Source organism: Lampris incognitus, chromosome 15 (genome assembly GCF_029633865.1).
Source record: "Lampris incognitus isolate fLamInc1 chromosome 15, fLamInc1.hap2, whole genome shotgun sequence".
NCBI lineage: Eukaryota > Metazoa > Chordata > Actinopteri > Lampriformes > Lampridae > Lampris > Lampris incognitus.
In genome coordinates, this window is record NC_079225.1 from 37,140,190 (window position 1) to 37,161,103 (window position 20,914).

Sequence of the window (20,914 nt, forward strand, 5' to 3'; positions counted from 1 at the left end):
TGGGAGGATGGTGGCCATTTTGAGCTGCTAAGATCGAACACTGAATGAGTGTTAGAGGAGGAGAATGCTGTGTGTTATTTTGAAGTCTGCGGTGAAAGAAACTCAGTTATTATGGGGGCAAAACCAGCTCTAGCTCCAGATTAGGGGAATTGCATTCTGTTTTACACTGTGCCCCATTTGTTTATCATACCATACAGATAGAGTCGAATTACATGTTCAAGAAAGTCCTGCATTGCTTAGTTAAGGAGCCCCCTTGATTAACATGTTCTATGACCAACAATGAAATACAATACCCAATCAACTAGAATAATTCGTGATTCATTGTATTTGAATTGTGTCTCCGTCGAAACCTGTTACAGAGTGCTTTGTTATTATAGAGAAACAGTCACACAAACATTTCTACATATTTAGCACTGCTGTTGATCTAAAGTCTGACATTAGTCAGGTAATTCTACTGAAACTAGTACCTAAATCACATTCAAACCTCCAACATCTCAGCGTCATGTCTGTGCATTTTAATTGTTTAACAGAGTTGACATTCATGCCCCCGCAGAGGCTTTCCACTTTTATCAACAGACGAAGGCGAGTTGAATTGCTCAAGCCTTGACAGTACTCTACTTTTGGTTTTACTGGTCTGGTGCAAAGCAGTTTAGGATTAACTTTAGTCATACTTTAGTCAAATCAGGTGTACTGCCTCTCCCAATATTGCTGAAAAAGTCACTTTTAATCATATCTACTTGCATGCATTTGTCATGTGCTTCAGCCCATTGCAGTTCCACTTCCTCCCATTCCATTGCTCAAGACCATGCATGATCTTTGAAATAAAGCAGATAGATTTGTCTCCTGCTTAAATTAACCTTGACAATTCTGCTCACATGATGTAATATGCAAGATAATTCTTCATAATGGACACAGTGTATGCCATCTGCCCAGCTCAGCTGTTCAGCTATTTTAGTGTATTACAAAAAAAGTATGCAATATGCTGTTGGTCCACATTTTCCTCTCTCTCCCGATAAATCTCGGACACGTCAGATTTCTGTAAATACCAGCGTGAAGATTAACGTTCTCCTTTACCCCAATCTAATTCAAATACATTTATTTAATCAGAGTGAGTTTTTTTCTCAACCTTATGTAATAAGATATTTCAATTTGATATCCTTGAATAATACTGAGAACTCTTGACCTCCCAACAAGACCCTTTTATGCTCCTCATTCACGTACTGTGCGACAGGAGCTAAAGGAGCCAAACATATCACTACTGTTTTCAGTGGACATGTATTTAAAAATTACTTGTGGATTAAGCTAGTATAAGTTCTAGTAAGTAATAACTTTTATGCAAAATGGTTGGGAAAGAGCATAAGAACTGTGAACATGTTGCAATATGCACAAATGAGATACACTGTCCAGACTGAAGGACTTAATGACTAACCAGTGGGGCTGCTGTCTACTCTGGCCAGCATGGCTGCTATTGGCTGGGGGTCACGAGTGCCCGTCCCACTTAATGAGGTCAGGGGACATCTCTGACACCTCTGGGCCCTGAGAGGCGCCACACTATTGGACAGGCCAACACCTCTCTTCCACCAATCACTGAGGCTCACTGCTCAAATTACAACCTGCTCAGACGTTAGTCACATGATCAGGGTTGTCCCTGACTTCGATGCACTCTATCTCCTCCCTTTCCCTCTCTCTCTCCCTTTCCCGTTCCCTCTCCCGCTCTTTCCGCTTGGCCCGTTTCTTCTTCTTGTGTCTCTTTTTGGACGGCGGGAAGAAGGTTAGGAAGACGGGCAGGATGACAAAGCAGTGCAGCACAGTGCAGCCCGCGGTGAGGAGAGAGCACTTGAACAGCGTGTAGGTCAGATTGGAAGGCACAAACACCAGGGGCATCATCCCAATCACAAAGCAGGATGCATTCTGCAAGATGGCTGCCCCGTGCTCCTCCAGTGCCAACTTGATGCACTGCGTCCTTGTGTGCTCGGTGGCCAGCACAAAAGTGTACAGGTGCGGCGCACAGTGATCCATGGCAAAGTTGAGTGTATAAATAAGGCACAGGATTGAGATGCTGTCCATGCCGACGTTCCAGAGGGTCATCAAACCCAACACGCCCAGCTCCACAGAAGTGACTGTGAGGATGAGCCAGAAGTTTCCTAGAGGATTGATGACCAGGAAGAAAGTGAGGATGAGGATGGTAAGCACACTGAAGCCTGAGGTTAGGATGGGTGAAATAACCGAGGAGCTGTACCGGTCCATGAACACAAAGGTGGGGTTGAAGGCAATGAACTTGATGCTGTTAATCAGCATCAGTGGACGCAGCTTTTCCAGAAGCTCCACTACCTCCTCACGCTTCTTCTCTGTGGTCCGCGCCACAAGGTACATGCGTGAGGCGATGATGTCATATTCATCACTCTCCCGGTTCTTGGAGAAGATTATGTCCTCAGTGAAGTGCTGGTACTCGGGGCTGCGGAGGAAGGAGCTCTTGAGGATGTTGATGAAGTCGGTTTTGGTCGATGCACTCACATTTACCACCCTCAGGTAGTGGAAGAAGTTGTCCATCCAGGAGATCTTGTTGAAGCCATGGCTCAGGGTCTTCAGGTGCTCCTGCACTGTGGAGTTCCAGTACTCTATGGGTTCGTAAATGTAGAACCCAATCACAGGACTGTAGTTACTGAAGTACTTCTGCTGAGTAAGTGCATACGAAACACTTGGGGAGTTACTTGCCAGCAAATTCACGATGTTTGATCCATCACTAATTTGTAAACATCCCATGAAGGAGAAGGAGGCGTAGATAAGATAGAGAATGACGACAAATGGTTTTACATAAGTGTTGGTAATCCACTCTGTGTAGTGCTCGCGCAGAAAGTGCTGGATGAAATGGTTCTGGTAGGGGGCACTGTCGTGGTGCGTGGACAGATCATGGCCATCACTCATCATTGTTTTGAACCATGTAGGCTGGCGGTCCAGGTACTCCACAGATGGGATCTTGCAGCAGAACACACTATGATAGCGGTTCTGCTCCAACTGTCCAGCAAACACCAGACAGGAACCGTAGAAGGAGAAGACATAGAAGTAGTTGACCAGGATGGCGACACACATGCTCTGGCAAAAAATCTTGACAGACTCAATATTGGTGAAGGGGCTTGCTCCCATGCCAAAGGTGATGATGTAGAGTGAGCTGGTCATGGTGTAGCACACCATCACATCAGCGAAAGCATCTGCCACACGCTCCTTGAAGGGGAGGTTTTCTCTCGTTCTCCTCCAGCCTGCTAGCAGCTCAAACACCCCTTTGGTTCCATGGCCTGGAAGAGAGGAGATGGAAGACATGGTGAAGTTTGGGAGATTGAAATGCAAACACTGAATTAAGAGCCCATTTTCATTCCCTGGTTGTCCTATATCGAAGCTTTGGCAAAATCCCATGGAGTCAGCGTTTGTACACGGAAGGGTACCTTACAGTTTCACATGCTGACGCATGTTATGCAGGGCCAGGTAGCGAGATTATTTTTCTTTGGATGATTCAGAACAATATATGAATATTGGTGAGATTCTCATCCTCAATGCAGCCTCATTGGTCGAGTTGGTTGACTCATTGAGAATGACTACGTTGCGACAGATTTTAAGAAATACAATACTAACTTGGAAGATAACCAAACCATTGTATGGCAGCCTCACTAACAATTACCTACCCTTGACCCTAAACTTAACCACAACCTAAACGTAATCACTGCCTAACCGGTATCTCATTAAAATTCATATATTGTCCTGAACCATCCTAGGAAAAAAAATGCTTGCCATTGGGTAAAAAGCTCTGGGCATCCAATACTGCCACAGGAGCTGATGCCATAGGATTTTGTCAAAGCTTTGATATAGGATGACCTGGGAACGAGAATATGTTGGAATACATACACTTAATACATCGCAAATAAGATGTTCCAGTACTGAGAGATGGTCCAGAGATTTGTCATCTCTGCAGTCATGTGTGCCCTCTTTGGTGGTAGATTGAATCCTACCTAAAAAATGTAAATATGGAAGGTGAGGGGCAAGCTGGCTCTCCACTGGATATATAATTGTACCTAGTTTCACTTGATGGGCAATTTTTTTGTTGTTGTTGATTTATCCCCCCTTTCCCCCCCAATTGTACTTGGCCAATTACCCTATTTTCCGAGCCGTCCCGGTCGCTGCTCCATCCCCTCTGCCGAGCCTGGGAGGGCTGCAGACTACCACATGTTTCCTATGATACATGTGGAGTCGCCAGCTGCTTCTTTTCACCTGACAGTGAGGAGTTTCGCCAGGGGGACATTGTGCGTGGGAGGATCATGCTATTCCCCCCAGTTTTCCCTCCTCCCTGAACAGGCGCGGCTGACTGACCAGAGGAGGCGCTAGTGCAGCGACCAGGACACATATCCACACCACATCCGGCTTCCCACCCGCAGACACGGCCAATTGTGTCTGTAGGGACCCCCGACCAAGCCGGAGGTAACGCGGGGATTTGAATCGGCGATCCCCATGTTGGTAGGCAATGGAATAGACCGCTACGCTACTCGCACGCCCCCTCGTGGGCTGTTATTTAAGTACAGGGTAGCACAATGGCGAGGTGGCTACAGAAAGTCTTTTAAAACAGCAAGTTACATGTCCAACCGTGCAGTTCTAAAGGTTTGTGTTTTCGTCAATCTGATGAAACTTATATGTGCCTTATAAAAATCTGAGAAGAAACAAATGACCAACTACATTATTTGCAATGTGTCAATTTAACGGTCTAGACACTTTGTTTGCTCGTATTACTGGATGAGCTCAGCGAAATGTATTCATAAACTTTTATGTTGCTGGTTATAACCTACAGAGACAATATGGTCAAAAATAACAGTGCAAGTATGTATGAATAATTATTCAGTTATGACTTTTTAATGTATCATTCTACAGTGTGCATCGGCTATAGACAAATGAAAATGCAGTCTGCTGTTAATTCGTGGTGAGCTATAATTGAAATGTAAATAACATCAGGTGTGTTTGCACCAGGCCCGTTCACATGAGTCATATCTGTGGGTTTTCTCGTCAGTTGCACAAACAGAAGGGAACGCACACGTTCAAAGGCATACCAGAACACCTACGCACCCATGTGCACTGTTCATTTTTTAACATGTTAGAGCCGCATTTCTGGTCCGGGGTGGGGTGGGGTGGGGGGGCTGCGGTGAGGAAATATGTTGACTGAATTTCTTAACACAGAATAAATTCAATTCTCACCCAGGACGTAAATATTTCAGTACAAGTGGATAGCAGGTTTGGCTCACAAGCCGTGTGCCTCCTCTAGATGTTTGTTTCGGTCTACCAGGTGGGCAGGAGTGAACGGGGTGTGGTGGTGGTGGTAGAGGATGAAGAGGGTAGGACAGTGTTATAAATTTCCCCTTGTCTTGATCCAGAGAAACAAGCTAATTAGCTGTTAAGGATAAGACCAATAAAATGAGTCATGTAGATGGCTCTCCTTTGCTTTTAGTTTTATTAAGCTGTGCTGCGAGTCCATCAGTTAGTGTCAGCCGGTTTAGTAGATGTGAGGCAAAGGGAAATTCACGCCCCTAATTATACACCGCACAAAATGTTAGTCTTATCCGTCAAGTCATTTGATTTAGCATTGAGTTTGGAAATCATATTTTTCTTAAGACAAACGAGAAGTGTTCAAATAGGGAGAGATTTTTATTAACCAATCATCAGATATTAAATGTTCTTTGAGCATGATCTGCCTTGTTACGAGATATAACCAATTGTTCCAGAAAAATCCATAAAGCTAGCGAATCTCCGTTGCCACTAATAAACTCACATCAGTCCACTGGCAGAAGCTTTTCATTTCTAGGGTTTAAGAAAATCAACAGTTTAAGATTGAATTTCAGATGATATGATTTTATCAGTTTAAGATGATATAGTTTTTATCGGAAGGGCATTTCTTGCAGTGTACCAGTGTTAACCACGTAGCATCTGCATCCATTTTCTTTCTAGATGATTTGGTTTTTTCATTTTCTGGATGTGATTGGAAAAGCCCTGAAGTCCATTACAGTGATTGATGGCAGACAGGTGTGGGTGTTAATAGCAAAGAGCCCATCTGGTAGAGCATCCCTGACAGTGTTATTACTAATGCCACGACAGGAGGTGAAATGCACAGTAAAAATGTATTTCTAAGAATAGCATAAAAAAATTCTCAGGTACACTGTTTGGGCTTTGCAAATACACACACGCACACACACACAGACACAGACACACACACACACACACACACACACACACACATACATTCAGACACAGACAAAAGTAAGGTCAGTTCCATTCAAAAAAAGTATTCAGTGGATGTCCATGGAATTCAAAAATTCCGGTAACACTTTAGTATGGGGAACATAAAAAAACTTAATTACTAGTGAATTAGTAATGATCAAGATGTCACTTTAGTAAGGGGAACATATTCTAAGTAACAAAAACTTAATTTACAGTAATTTAACACTATGAACACTTGTAGTTTTGTGTTTTGTTATGTAAGAACAGAGCATATTCATTAAGTGTTAGTAAGGGAGAATAACTCTTCTTGTGGTACTACCACCTTATAAAGTCCATACTAAGCAAAGCATATTGAGATGGTACTACTAATAAGCAATAATTCTGAGGTTATAGAGGGAAAACTCATAGTTAATGGCTTACTGGTTGTATAATAAGGCCATGCAGAATAAGGCATTAATGAGTAAGTAATAATGACCAATTAAGAGCCAATATGTTGCTAATTTGCATGCTAATAAGCACCTAATTAATGGTGACTACGTTCCCCATACTAAAGTGTTACCAAAATTCCATATAGGATCATATTCTCTGGTTTGCAAGCAACGTCTTATCCAGAAACCCAAAGTCTCAGGCATGTCGTTTGACTTGTAAGTACTTCTTGTGCCCTGTAGAATTACAGTATTACATATAAATTAAATAGGCTGACGCTTCCTCCCAACACGAACCACGTTTTCTTATGGTTCAAAATAAGGCCATTTTGCATCCAGGTAGCATGGCAGTCTATTCCGCTGCCTACCAACACAGGGATCGTCGGATCGAATCCCCATGTTACCTCCGGCTTGGTCAGGTGTCCCTACAGACACAATTGGCCGTGTCTGGGTATGTGTCCTGGTTGATGCACTAGCGCCTCCTCTGGTCAGTTGGGGTGCGCCTGTTCAGGGGGGAGGGGGAACTGAGGGGAACAGCGTGATCCTCCCTTGTGCTACGTCCCCCCCTGGCGAAACCTCTCACTGTCAGGTGAAAAGAAGCGGCTGGCGACTCCACATGTATCAGAGGAGGCATGTGGTAGTCTGCAGCCCTCCCCGGATCGGTACAGGGGGTGGGACGGCTCAGAAGAGTGGGGTACTTGGAAAATAGGCCGTTTCTCTAAAGCATGGGTAGACAAGGAGGTTCTTTTAAACTAGCATCTAGCATCTTTTTATTGTACGATCACCATCCCATTCACTGCGTCTGGTGACCTTTCACATGCACTTTCAATTAGCCAGAGGAAACCGGACTGAGATTTATGTTCACCAATAAATCCAGCGATTGAACCAAAATCCGGGAGTCTTAATTACTTCATGCTTACTTTAATTTTTACCCAACCTTGATAAAGATAATTGGATAAAGGCATTTACGGGACCGTTTCTACAGTCAGAAATAATGCCTTTATCAGTTTAATGATGGCATCATTCGTGAGCATGCAGAGTTTGAGTCTAGTCCTGGCTCTACATGTTGATCAAGTCAGCTTGCAGGCATATAAAAAAAAAGATCCCCACTTTTATCAACGATACAAAAACGTCCGCATGGGAGATTGTACGTCTACCTTGATATCTCAGTTTGGAACTCTCCTTTCTCTGAACTCCCCATCAAGTGAAACCGAGGAGGCAACTGAATCCAAATTAGAGAGGGTGAGGAAAAACTGAATGAGAGGGAGAACACATAAAAAAAGCCCAGGAACAGCTTGCTGCTTTGATATATTCAGACACGTGTCAGTGAAAGACAGTTTCCAGCGGGCAACATGCTCGAAATGAACACGGAGGCAATGAGCCAATAGCTTGTCTTTCTTGAGTTTAGTGGACAGGCAAATTGCCTAAACAAACAGTTTCTCCCCTGAAATCTATTGCCAACACAGGGGAGTAAACCCCTTCGTCATACCCCTGCGACCTCAGCTCAATGGCCAGGCGGGGTACCCTTTGGCTAGCCGCGTGATAGGTAGCTGGCTTGTCATGCTGGAGATACAAAATTGATTCGGCGTGTTTGAAGTTATTATATCTGATGTGCAAGTGCAGGAAAAAAAAAAAAGATAGGCAGGCAAGTATGCAATTATGGACAATCCCGGACTCCCGGAAGTGCAATCAATGAGGAGAAGGAACATGCTGGAGGCAGCGGAGCATATGGCTGGAAGCATGACTGACACTCAATGCTAATCAGCTTTGGAGCCAACAGACAGCGCTGTGAAGGTCTGAATGCCGGACTGACGCAGAACTGAAGGTCCAAATTTTTCCTTGAGCTGCGCTTATCGTTTGGGGCTGCAGATGGAATGGGGCGCGGGGAGGGGCGGGAAGGGGGGGGGGGTGAAGGAAAGAGAGAAAAGGAAAGAGGCTGGCTGGCGGTGATGCATCCCTGTTGGAAACCATGATTATTGCAGTGGTAAATCTAAACCGGTGAATATTGGACTATTATTGGACTACCACGGGAATATTCCTTACACACACACACACACACACACAGACACACACACACCTCTCTCTTTCTCACGCTCGCACATAATTTTGCATCTTCAAACTTTAAATAAGAGTGTGTGTGGATACCCATACCCCCCCTCTCTTATTTGGTAATTTCATATGTACTTCTGTAAGTTGACAAATATTGTTCATATTGTTAAAAGATGTCAAGTCTGTTTTTTGTTAATTTTTTTTGTGTGAAAGACTTGTTTTAAAATTTAAATAAAAACTCTGTTTTTTTTTCTCTCTGTCATTTGGTCATTTCATAAATCTTTGTTGTTTATTTTTATTGTTTTTTTTGTGCTAAATGGATGGCACTTGAGCCAAAGTTGGTTGCCTTTAAAAGTGCTGTTTAAATGAAGTAACTTTACTTCCTTTCACACACAAAAACTACACAGACAGCAAACAAAGCAGTCCCTCCTCTTCACTTCTCCCTCCTCTTCACTTCTCCACTCTCCTCTTCACTTCTTCTCCCTCCTCTTCACTTCCCCTCCCTCTTCACTTCTCCTCCCTCCTCTTCACTTCCCCTCTCTCGTCTTCACTTCTCCTCTCTCCTCTTCACTTCTCCCTCCTCTTCACTTCCCCTCTCTTGTCTTCACTTCTCCTCTCTCCTCTTCACTTCCCCTCTCTCCTCTTCACTTCTCCTCCTTCCTCTTCACTTCTTCTCTCCTCTTCACTTCTCCACCTTCCTCTTCACTTCTCCTCTCTCCTCTTTACTTCTCCTCTCTCTTCTTCACTTCTCCTCCCTTCTCTTCACTTCTCCTCTCTGCGACCTTTTTCTCCAGGAGTCGCAAATGAAACGTAGGTGACGATGGATGAGACCGAGAGACGGTGATGCGGGGTTTGCATATGAAAACGGAGGGATGGAGGAGCTGAGAGGTGGAGTCCCGTGCTGGTCCCAGACAGGTGCAGCCCTGACTGGATCTGAAGGGGCCGGTTTGTCACCAGCTCGCCTACTGACTGCTTTGTGTTGAGAGGAGAGCCGGCGGAGGAAAAAAACCAAAAAGGCCTCTTTGACAGCGTGCCCACGGCACACGCCTCTAATGAGGACCTGGGGCTGCATTTGTTCTGGTCTTTTCCCTTGGCACACACAAAAAAAGGCTTTGAGTCATTAAACTAAATTACTGTCCTAAAACTTCTGTGGCAGGCTGTGCTTGAAAACACATCCATCATGGCGGGAGAGAGAGAGAGAGAGAGAGCACCTTGGCCCCGCCCCGCCCACGGTGGATTCCTCCAATCAGCGAGACTGCAAACCACGCCAGTTTGTCACACAGGTGGAGATGACAGAGAAGCCAATATTGCCAAGAGGAGCCCCCCCCTCCCCTCCCCTCCCCTCCCCCCATCTCCTTGAACCAAACTCAATATAAACCGATGAGAAGGGTGAAACCGAGGCAGGATGAGGGTAAGCACTGGAGCCCAAAAGCAATCTTCACGTCCAAATCAATATTTTGGTAATAACACTTTAAAAAAAAAACCCAATATGTTTGAGCAATGCACCGCTCACTTTCTCGCTGCAGTACAAAAACAAAAAACGTGCAGTTGAAGTTGCGTGTGGTGTGCTCGCTGCTTAATTTCAGATGTGGATCCCCCCCGCTGGCCATATTGTGCCGGTCTGGCTCAATGCGGCTGCTGGTTGGTCCTGTGGTTTTCTCTGGGGAGAAGCTAATCCTGCTGCAGTGGATTACACAGTGAGGACTATTGACGGACAGAGGGAAGCCCTGATGAAAGAGAGGGAGAGAGAGGAAGAGAAAGACAGAGGAGGAAAGAGGGTGATGGAGACCGAGAGACAGGCAGACTGAGAGAGAGCAGCAACACCGTGACACGAACAAGTACTCCAAAATGGAGGCTTCTGGGTGTGGGAGCTGAATACGCAGTACACACACACACCCATTTCCTCCTCTTCTATCATTTATTATATTTCACACAATTATGTCTTTTTCTATGTAGACACTCAATCCTGGGGCCTGAGTACGACCCCTACGTACCACCAAATCTCATTTCGATGTTGTTTCTACCACCACTGGTGTATTTAAGAAAACAGCTAATCCACATATATCACAATTATTTTAAATTTGCTTTTACAGCGGTCGCTGTTATCTGATGGCTACCACCAGCTGGGGGCGGACACGGCGGGTTAACAGTGAGTTTGAAGGAGAAGTGTAGTTGTTAGTAGAAAGCAGATAAGGCCGACCATATCATAGAGGACTCCTACCAACACACCCTGTAGCATCAAGAGCTGAGAGTCAGCTTCATCCATTTTTCTTTTTCTGTGTGTGTGTTGGGGAAGGTGCTGACACACCAGCAGTACAGTGACTCTCTTATTCTGGATGGATCTCTGGGATTTACAGGGATCAGACACTAAAGCAGTCTCATGTAGGTGTCAATAAGTTCAATAAAAGCCGTCTTCAGGATTGTAGCGTTAACAGAATAACGGTTAACGTTAATGGAAAAATGAATTCTGTACCCCAGAGCGAGATGCATAAAGATGAAGCCTTGCTGTCTGATGTAGAATCACTTTAAGACGTAATCCTTAATTCAAGTTGTATTAAAAATGCCATATTTGATACTTTTTTCCATTGGCGTTTCCATAGCAACAGTGACTAAATGCAGTTGTAATTGTTCTTCTGTATGCTGTTTACATCGGTACCGGCGGTGTCCGCCATTCCCTCCAAGTATTCACATATAATGGCGCCTGCAGTTGAACGCAGTCTGCCGCAAAAGGAAAAGAAGAAGAAACTCGCGGGTCGAGTGCGAAAGAGCAAGCAGTAGGTGCTGAAATACAAAGCTGAACAGGGTCCAACATAACCGATGACCCGGGGCCGGAAACGTTTCATGCAGGGGAAGTTGACTGGCCAGTCACTGGCCCGTCCAGGCCCGTGACTGGCCAGTCAGTCATGGGTAGGCCCCTTTAAATCTTTCCCACCCTAGCAGCATTCATCCATTACACTCGTACTCGGAAAAAAATGTCCATGAAAGAAATATATGAGGCTGGGAGTCCAGGTAGCGTAGCGGTCTATTCTGTTGCCTACCAACACGGGGATCGCTGGTTCGAATCCTCGTGTTATCTCCGGCTTGGACGGGTGTCCCTACAGACACAATTGGCCGTGTCTGTGGGTGGGAAGCCGGATGTGGGTATGCGTCCTGGTCGCTGCACTAGCACTTCCTCTGGTCGGTCGGGGGCGCCTGTTCGGGGGGAGGGGGAACTGGGGGGAATAGTGTGATCCCCCCACGCGCTACGTCCCCCTGGTGAAACTCCTCACTGTCAGGTGAAAAGAAGCGGCTGGCGACTCCACATGTATCGGAGGAGGCATGTGGTAGTCTGCAGCCCTCCCCGGATTGGCAGAGGGGATGGAGCAGTGACTGGGAAGGGTGGGGTAATTGGCCAGATACAATTAGGGAGAAAAGCGGGGGGGGGATACACAGTCCAAATTAGACAAAATGAGATTTCAACCCTAAATTGGATGAAAGAGTGCTGCGTTTATGAGGTTGGTGGATAATTTAGGTCACTTTTACGAGTTATTTTTTCCCCCCTCAGTAGCTGTCAGAAAAACCACGATAGCTTTCACTTTTGGGGAAAATAATCATCCTTGTTTTGAAACAGTTATACTCCTCACTATGCTACGGGTAACGGCGGTGTCTGTAAGGGATCACATTAATTTTGAAATTAGTTTACTTCCAACAACATTTGCCAAAACTGCTCATCCACCAGCTGCTCTGGAACGGGGACGGAGTAAACGCTGGCCGCCCGCCAAACGGGCCGGCGTAACTGACAGACTTGCCAGTCGCCGGACAAATCTCGCAGCGTCCGGCTGGCGGCGGCTAAGTGTTAATTTGAAGCCCTGCATCTGGGTGTGTTTGTGCTGGAGGTCACGCTCTGAGATTCAGAAAGACCCGTCGGCCTGTGGCTTATCCTTACTGAACTCATCCTACACCACTTCAGATGTCTGGTATCTGCAAGTTTGATTAAGGGCAACAAGTGATTTTTAGCAATATGCACAAGTTATGGCAGCAAATATGCACACACACACACACACACACACACATATCCAGTCCAGTGACTTGTTCAACAGCAGTATCAGCCTTGATAATACATCCTTGATAGCACATGGAGTGCCCGGCTTGGTTTGAAATAGATTCTCTGGAAAGGCCCCCGGCTGTGAAACAGCAAATTTGGTCATTTGCATTTTCAAGGCTTCTCCCTCTGGAAGAATACTTAGTAATACTTAGTATTAATTGTTAAAGTGTATGTTGCTGCCGCTCTTCTGCGTCAGAACAGGGGGTTGACGAAAGGAGGGGGGGGACTACATTTTACATGTACACCCTTTCTTTCTTTCTTTCTTTCTTTCTTTCTTTCTTTCTTTCTTTCTTTCTTTCTCTATTTCTCTATTTCAGCACAATTTGTTACTGAAACCCTGAGGATTCACAAGTTGAACGTAAAAAAGCAACGGCATAGGTGGATAATAACACACCGATAGATAATCACCGGATGAAGGTCAGTGGTTTTTATTTTTTCAGTAAATCACTGCTCTTATACTGATGCTCACATCAGATCCTGTGTGTTGTCAGTACATCAACATGCTGATGCTGTGTTGTGTGTGGTTCATCATTTCCTAGAGACAACCAGAACCTCTGGAGAGACAACCAGAACCTCTAGGGGTTTCAGACACGGCTCCGGTTAGGTCACTGACCACTTGGAGCCATATGGTATGTAGAAAAGCTTGGAGGTGTATTAAAACATGTATCGGGGGGGCGTCCGGGTAGCATAGCAGTCTATTCCATTGCCTACCAACATGGGGATCGCTGGTTTGAATCCCTGTGTTATCTCCGGCTTGGTCAGGCGTCCCTACAGACACAATCGGCCGTGGCTGTTGGTGGGAAGCTGGATGTGGGTATGTGTCCTGGTTGCTGCACTAGCACCTCCTCTTGTTGGTCGGGGCGCCTGTTTGGGGGGAGAGGAACTGGCGGGAATAGCGTGATCCTCCCACACGCTACGTCCCCTTGGCGAAAGTCCTCACTGTCAGGTGAAAAGAAGCAGCTGGCAATGCCGCATGTATCAGAGGAGGCATGTGGTACTCTGCAGCCCTCCCTGGATCGGCATAGGGGGCGGAGCAACGACCGGGATGGCTCGGTAGAGTGGGGTAATTGGCTGGGTACAATTGGGGAGAAAAAGGAGGGGTGTGTATTGGGCGGCATGGTGGTGCAGTGGTTAGCGCTGTCGCCTCACAGCAAGAGGGTCCTGGGTTCGAACCCCGGGGTTGTCCAACCTTGGGGGGTCATACCAGGTCGTCCTCTGTGTGGAGTTTGCATGTTCTCCCCGTGTCTGCGGTGGGCTTTCTCCGGGTGCTCCGGTGTCCCCCACCATAACCCAGACAGGGTTAATACTCCTGTCTGGGCCCCTAACCGAGGCAATGGGAAAAGAACTGGAGGTGGTCCCCAGGCGCTGCACGAAGGCGGCAGCTCACTGCCCCTACAGATCACAGCTTGGATGAGTTAATTTGCAGGAACTGAATTTCCCCAAGGGGATTAATAAAGAAAACTTAGAAACGTTAAAAAAATGACCCAATCCAATTCAGTCGACGCAGCTTTGCCGTTAAGTGAAAGTTGGCTGTCGCTTTGTGGGGATGTATATGTGCATCATCCTGCGGTGGAGGTGAGACGCGTTATGACTTGTTCCAACCCCCGGCGAGGCGCGGTATCCGGGGTCAGCCTCTGAATTCCGAGCTAGTGTTTATGAACCCGTGTGGAAAATAATTACACAAATCCCGTACCCAGGAATCTAAACACGAACTAGTGAGAAAAACCCAAATCACGAAAACGCTTAGACTTGACGCTTTCGGGAACAAGTTGCTGTATTTCCCAGCATTTCTTTTGACCAACTTAGACCGCAAACGAGACTAAACGAAGTGTCGCAGTATTGCCGATGCGTTATACAATAGTTGTGTGTAAACTGAAACTGCAATATACACGACGAGTGATCTCCAAACGCGCCGCTTCCATTGTTTTTTTTTTCCCTTAAAAAGCAACGACGGCGTGATGTTCTTGCTCGCTATCAGTAAAGACAGCCCACGTCCATACGAGCCTTGGCCTAGATGGAGAAGAAACACAGCCGTCGCCATCCTCGCCTTGAAACGGCTTCACAAGCAATCAATGACACGCACTTCAGCGCCGCGCGCTACGAATACCCAAGAGGGCCTGAATATGTAGTCAAAAGCCCTTCGGAGGGGGGCGGTGAGCTAAAGTTAGCCCCCTTTTCTCTTGACTCATTGCCAATGAAAGGCTTTGATAATCTCTTTGATGCTATATTTAGTACCGGTAGGACGGGGCAGGGCGGGGGGGGGGCTGTCAAGTCAAGACCCCGCTTCCTGCTGACTATCCAATTAAAAATGGATTAGCTTGCGACACACCTACGTATTGATTCTCAGGTTTAATATTTGCTCTCATGCCGGTCAATATTCAAGCATTTGACTAACTAGAACGTGGAAGGGCACAGCGACGTGAGGGGCAAAGGTTACCGTACAAGGAAAATAATTTTTTTTTTTTTTTTTTTAGTCCTCGGACAGACACAAAGATGTGCGATAGCTAGAGAGTGAATTGCTTTAAGTTTAAACGTGCAGTTCTGCACAGAATGATTTGCATACTGGATGTGTCGCGAAGGACAGATCTGTGCTTCCTCCGTCGCCCTCCGCAGGGAGGTCGGAGGTCAGAGTACAAGGTCGGTTACAGAACAGCACCCATGGGGCTGTTTGGGATTCACTGACTTGCATGGAAGGATGCTCCATCAGGGCAGATGCTTGCTGTCATGGGAGATTGGTATCCTCGTTAAAATCAATCTTTCTAATTAGTAGGCTACAAAATAAATAAATAAATAAACCCAGCGCTCGTGTTTTTGTTCACACTGGAGTTTTCGGTCGAATGTAATTCTTGTGCAGGTTAGAAGAAGGCACAAAGAACACAGGAAGATGGTATAAATCTCTTTATCTGGTGAAAGGAGTGACTTGGGGCCTCATATCCAAACACAAGCCTTGTACTGCACAGGTGTATGGCACTAAGCGTCCATCTATCAAACTATTTCTCTTCTTCTTTTTTTGCTGATTTTTTTCTCCCCAATTGTGCTTGGGCAATTACCCCACCCTTCTGAGCCGTCCCAGTCGCTGCTGCACCCCCTCTGCCGATCCGGGGAGGGCTGCAGATTACCACATGCCTCCTCCGATACATGTGGAGTCACCAGCCGCTTCTTTTCACCTGACAGTGAGGAGTTTCCCCAGGCGTAGTGTGTGGGAGGATCACGCTATTCCCCCCTAGTCCACTTGAACAGGCGCCCCGACCAATCAGAGGAGGCGATAGTGAAGCGACCAGGACACATACCCTCATCTGGCTTCCCACCTGCAGACACGACCAATTGTGTTTGTAGGGATGGCCGACCAAGCCTGGAGTAATACGGGGATTCAAACCGGCGGTCCCCGTGTTGGTAGGCAATGGAATAGACCACCACGCCACCTGGATGCCCTATTTTTCTTCTCAACACCAAGCTTAACACTGCTAGCATTGACCCTCCATTTCATTTACAGTAAGACTCGGCTGCCACTGTTGTACCCCTTTTTTTTTGCGAAATTGTATTTTGCCAGAACATTTAAATGTCCCTTTTTATGGACTGTGAACCGTGGAAAATCCTTAAAGGAACTGCCTTAAAACGCTTATTTGAAAAGCAAATATGTATCAGTCAGATCTCCGCGCTGTTTGTCCCATGTTAAAACCCTCGACTAGTATCTCGTAACTGGAAGTGAAGGCTTTGCTGTGGCGGTGGTGATAAGATGTACACAGAATGTATGATGTCCATACATTCTGTATACATATTATCACCCCACCAGACTGGAAACATGGCGCTAATCAAGTCTCTTCTTCCCAGAGCACAAAATAGCTTATTATAGACCTCAGGCAATCTGCTGCAGTGCCCCAAAATCCCCTAACCTGTCTGATTAATGACCCGTAAAGATCGATTAGAATATCCCCACTGATGATTATGAAAATCGCTGGATCTCGCTTCACAAATCAATATTGTACAATGGAAGTATTACACTTAACAGTTATTGTACAGCCATGCTGCTTGGTTCAGGGTACAGACACACACTTATACAATCGCTTCTTATACTAATGGACGCATACTAATCCTGCAGGGCGCTCCAGTGGTTTTAGTGTCATCTGTACTGCTAATCAGAGTTTTCACAGAAGGGCTGGAGGTGAAGACCCACAGGGACACAGAAATGAAAGACTAAATAAAACCGGTATTAGCATTTAAAAAGGGAAATCTAGCCTAAAACAGATTTCACACATATAGGAATGCGTTTATTAGTTCTGAGCATAATCAGTTGATATTTTGGACATGGGCCAGCTCAGTGTGTGTGTGTGTGTGTGTGTGTGTATATTTGCACTGTGTGGGTTTCTACCTATGTGTTCAAAATAGGAGAAAAAAAATGGTGGCACGGTGGCCCAGTGGTTAGCACTGTCGCCTCACAGCAAGAAGGTTCTGGGTTCGAACCCCGGGGTTGTCCAACCCTGGGGGTCATCCCAGGTCGTCCTCTGTGTGGAGTTCGCATGTTCTCCCCGTGTGTACGGCGGGTTTCCTCCGGGTGCTCCGGTTTCCCCCACCATCAAAAAGACATGCACGTCAGGGTTAATACCCCTGCCTGTGCCCCTGAGCAAGGCAATGGCAAGACGAACTGGAGTTCAGCTGCCCACTGCTCCTAGCTACACAGCTAGGATGGGTTAAATGCAGAAAAAGAATTAATTAAAAAAAAGTAGTAAGTAGTAAAATTAGTAGTAATACCTACAGTACCTGTGTGAGATGTGTGTAAATGTGTGCATGTCAGTTATTGCAGCCTTGTACTCAGTAGATTTCTAAATATAATTTTTTGTTATTTTTACCTTTATTAGACAGTGACAGTGAAAGGCAGACAGGAAATGGGAGAGAACGAGAGATGGGGGCATGACATGCGACAAAGGTTGCCGGCCGGAATCAAACCGGTGACGGTGGTTGTGTCCATGTGGCCGTGTGGTATGCGCGATAACCATTTGGCTACGCAGGCGCCCCTTCATCAGAATCCGTTTATTTGGCCCAAGTTATACGCAGGCCTACACATACAAAGAATCTGACTCGGGTTCTTCCGTTGCTCCCCATGTACTTACACAGAACAGACATACAGCTGAAACAACGACAACAAGGGCAACACAAACATTCAGCTACTACTATGTACAGATGTAGACATATATATAAAAATTATATTAGTAAAAAAAACCAATGACAATGAAGGTAATGGTGCAGAGTGCAAAGATGCTGGAATAAATACGTTAACAGGTTAATTTATATACATGAAGTAGGTGGACATGACAGAATATAAATTTGTACAGTATACAGTATATACAGCATGCTTGGGTTTATTTTTGACGAGCATATAAAACTGTGTTTATACTACAGGATATATGATTTAGTATTTGTAGGTACAGTGCATGTTCAGTGTTACAGGTGTATTGCACAGGGGTTGTGTCTGACACTGTGTGAGTGTTAAGTGGAAAGAAACTGTTTTTATATGTGGTTGTTTTGGGGTACAGTGCTCTGTAGCGCCTACCAGAGGGGAGGAGTTGGAACAGGTTATGACCAGGGTGTGATGGGTCTGCAGTGAGGTTGCCTGCCCGTTTCCTGAGTCTGGAGGAGGAGTATTAGCCCTGAATGGAGGGCAGGTTGCCAGTGTCGAGTCGGATTCGAGTCCTGATTTTCAGGACTCGTGACTCGAATTGGACTTGAGCACTGATGACTTGGACTCGAACACTGGGGACTCGAGACTCGACTTGGACTCGAGGTTTAGTGACTTTGTTTGGCTCTTGTGTCACAAAGTAAATAAACTCCCTTTGAAATGGTGACCGCTGTGTCATTTTGGTTCATGTAGACCTTCTTTATTTGCATGTCAGCTTTTTTACGGTGCCAGAGTGGAGCACTGGAGCCCATCTTGGAACTCGACTCAGACTCAACCTTGATGACTTGGACTCAGGTAATGGGGACTGGACTCGACTCGGACTCAAACACTGGAGACTCAAGACTCGACTCAGACTCGAGGTTTAGTGACTCGACTACAACACTGGCCGCTGTAGTCTGTCCCTGTCCTGTTTGGTGGTTGATCCAGACTGGATTATTGCAGAGTAGAACTGAATCTAATCAGCAGGTTTTTAGACTTGCCAGACCAGGTGAAGGTATCATCCCGTTGGAATAGAAAACCAGCAGAACTCGGGTGTGCATGAGGACCGGAGACCCGCAGATGTAGAGGACACCATTATATATTGATGTGCAATTTGAATGGATGGCAAATGAAGACTGGCAGAAAGCATTGCTGCCTGGGACGGCATTGTGCTGAACGCGGAGACAGCCGAGCTATTAATGTTCGATGTTGCCTGACACTCGAGCGTCAGTCGTCAAAAGTGTCGAGCAACCAAACGGGAATTTGCCAGAAGCCTTTGTGTGAGGCTGACTGAGGGAGGCACTGGCGCTGGTTTTCCCATCATCCATTGTATGTTAGTCATGACCAGGCACATTCATGACTACGTGGGATGAATCCTTAACAGAGCAGAGACCACTGCACTGGGGAAGGCTTTGTTGTGTGTGTGTGTGTGTGTGTGTGTGTGTGTAATTGTACACGGTTGTGTGTGCAGTATGTGTGGGTATGACACAAAGAGCACAGAGAAGGAGAGAGAGATAAAGACGGACACAATCAGTGTGCAAGCGTGTGTGTGCTTACAAATAATGCACTTTCTGTTTGTGTGCATGTGTGTGCGTATACACTGATGAGCCAAAACATTATGACCACCTGCCTAATATACTGTTGGTCTTCAGTATGCTGCCAAAACAGCACCAACCCATCGAGGCATGGACTCAACAAGACCCCTGAAGGTGTCCTCTGGTATCTGGCACCAAAATGTTAGCAGCAGATCCTTTAGCCGCCATGGATCAGACTTGTCGGTCCAGCACATCCCACAGATACTCAATCGGATTGAGATCTGGAGAATTTTGAGGCCAGGGCAACACCTTGAACATGTCATCATGTTCCCCAAACCATTCCCAAACAATTTGGCAGGGCGCATTATTCCGCTGTAAGAGGCCACCGCCATCAGGGAATACCACTGCCATGACAGGATGTACCTGGTCTGCATTGATGTTTAGGTAGGTGGCATGCGTCAAATTGACATCCACATGAATGGCCGGACCCACGGTTTCCCCCCAGAACATTGCCCAGAGCATCACACCGCCTCCACCGGCTTGTCGTCTTCCCACAGTGCATCCTGCTCCAAGGTCCAGTTCCAACAATCGCATGCCCATTGTAGGCGCTTTCGATGGTGGGCAGGGGTCATCATGGGCACTCTGACCGGTCTGCGGCTACGCAGCCCCATGCACAGCAGGGTGCGGTGTGTGTTGTGGCACATTCCTCCCATAACCATCATTAAAATTTTCAGTAACACTTTCTATGAAGCTTGCATCTATAACGCCCTATAAGCACCTATAACGCCATATAAGCATCTATAATGCCCTATAAGCATCTATAACACCCTATAAGCATCTATTGCATCTATAACGCCCATACTTTCCTATAATGTACATTACAATGACTAACGGCTATGGCTGAAGACTGAAATAGCACTGAAGTGTCATTATGCATCTCTACAAAACTTCAGCCAAACAAGTTGGCTATGATGCATTATGACATTTGACAGATAAACAGGCTAATGATGACATTTATAATGCATAAATCCGTTTTAAATTGACAATGTATCATAAAGGTGGTTATGAGGGCGTATACATGATTATAATGAATCTTACAATGACTTATAGCTACACTTATAGGGCGTTATAGATGCTTATAGGGCATTATAGATGCAAGCTTCATAGAAAGTGTTACCAAATTTTCTGTGACTTGTGCCACAGTAGACCTTCTGTCGATTAGGACCAGACAGGGTAGCCTTCGTTGCCCTTGCACATCGATGAGCCTTGGGCACCCAACACCCTGTCGCCTGTACGGTTCACCTGTGAGTGGTCATAATGTTTTGGCTCATCAATGTATGTGTCTGTGTGGGTGAAACAGAAAGAGAAAGAAAATGGGCACAAAGAATACTCGTGTGTGTGTGTGTGTGTGTGTGTGTGT

At 46.0% G+C, this 20,914-nt stretch overlaps 1 protein-coding gene across 1 annotated transcript in view; it reads right to left on the minus strand.

The window, feature by feature from the left end:
* Positions 1–1,617: 1,617 nt before the first annotated feature.
* Positions 1,618–20,914, minus strand: part of ptchd4 (patched domain containing 4) — a 49,356-nt gene continuing 30,059 nt past the window's right edge. The window contains 1 exon segment of the mRNA XM_056295083.1: positions 1,618–3,293. Coding sequence (XP_056151058.1) covers positions 1,618–3,293 — 1,676 coding nt within the window.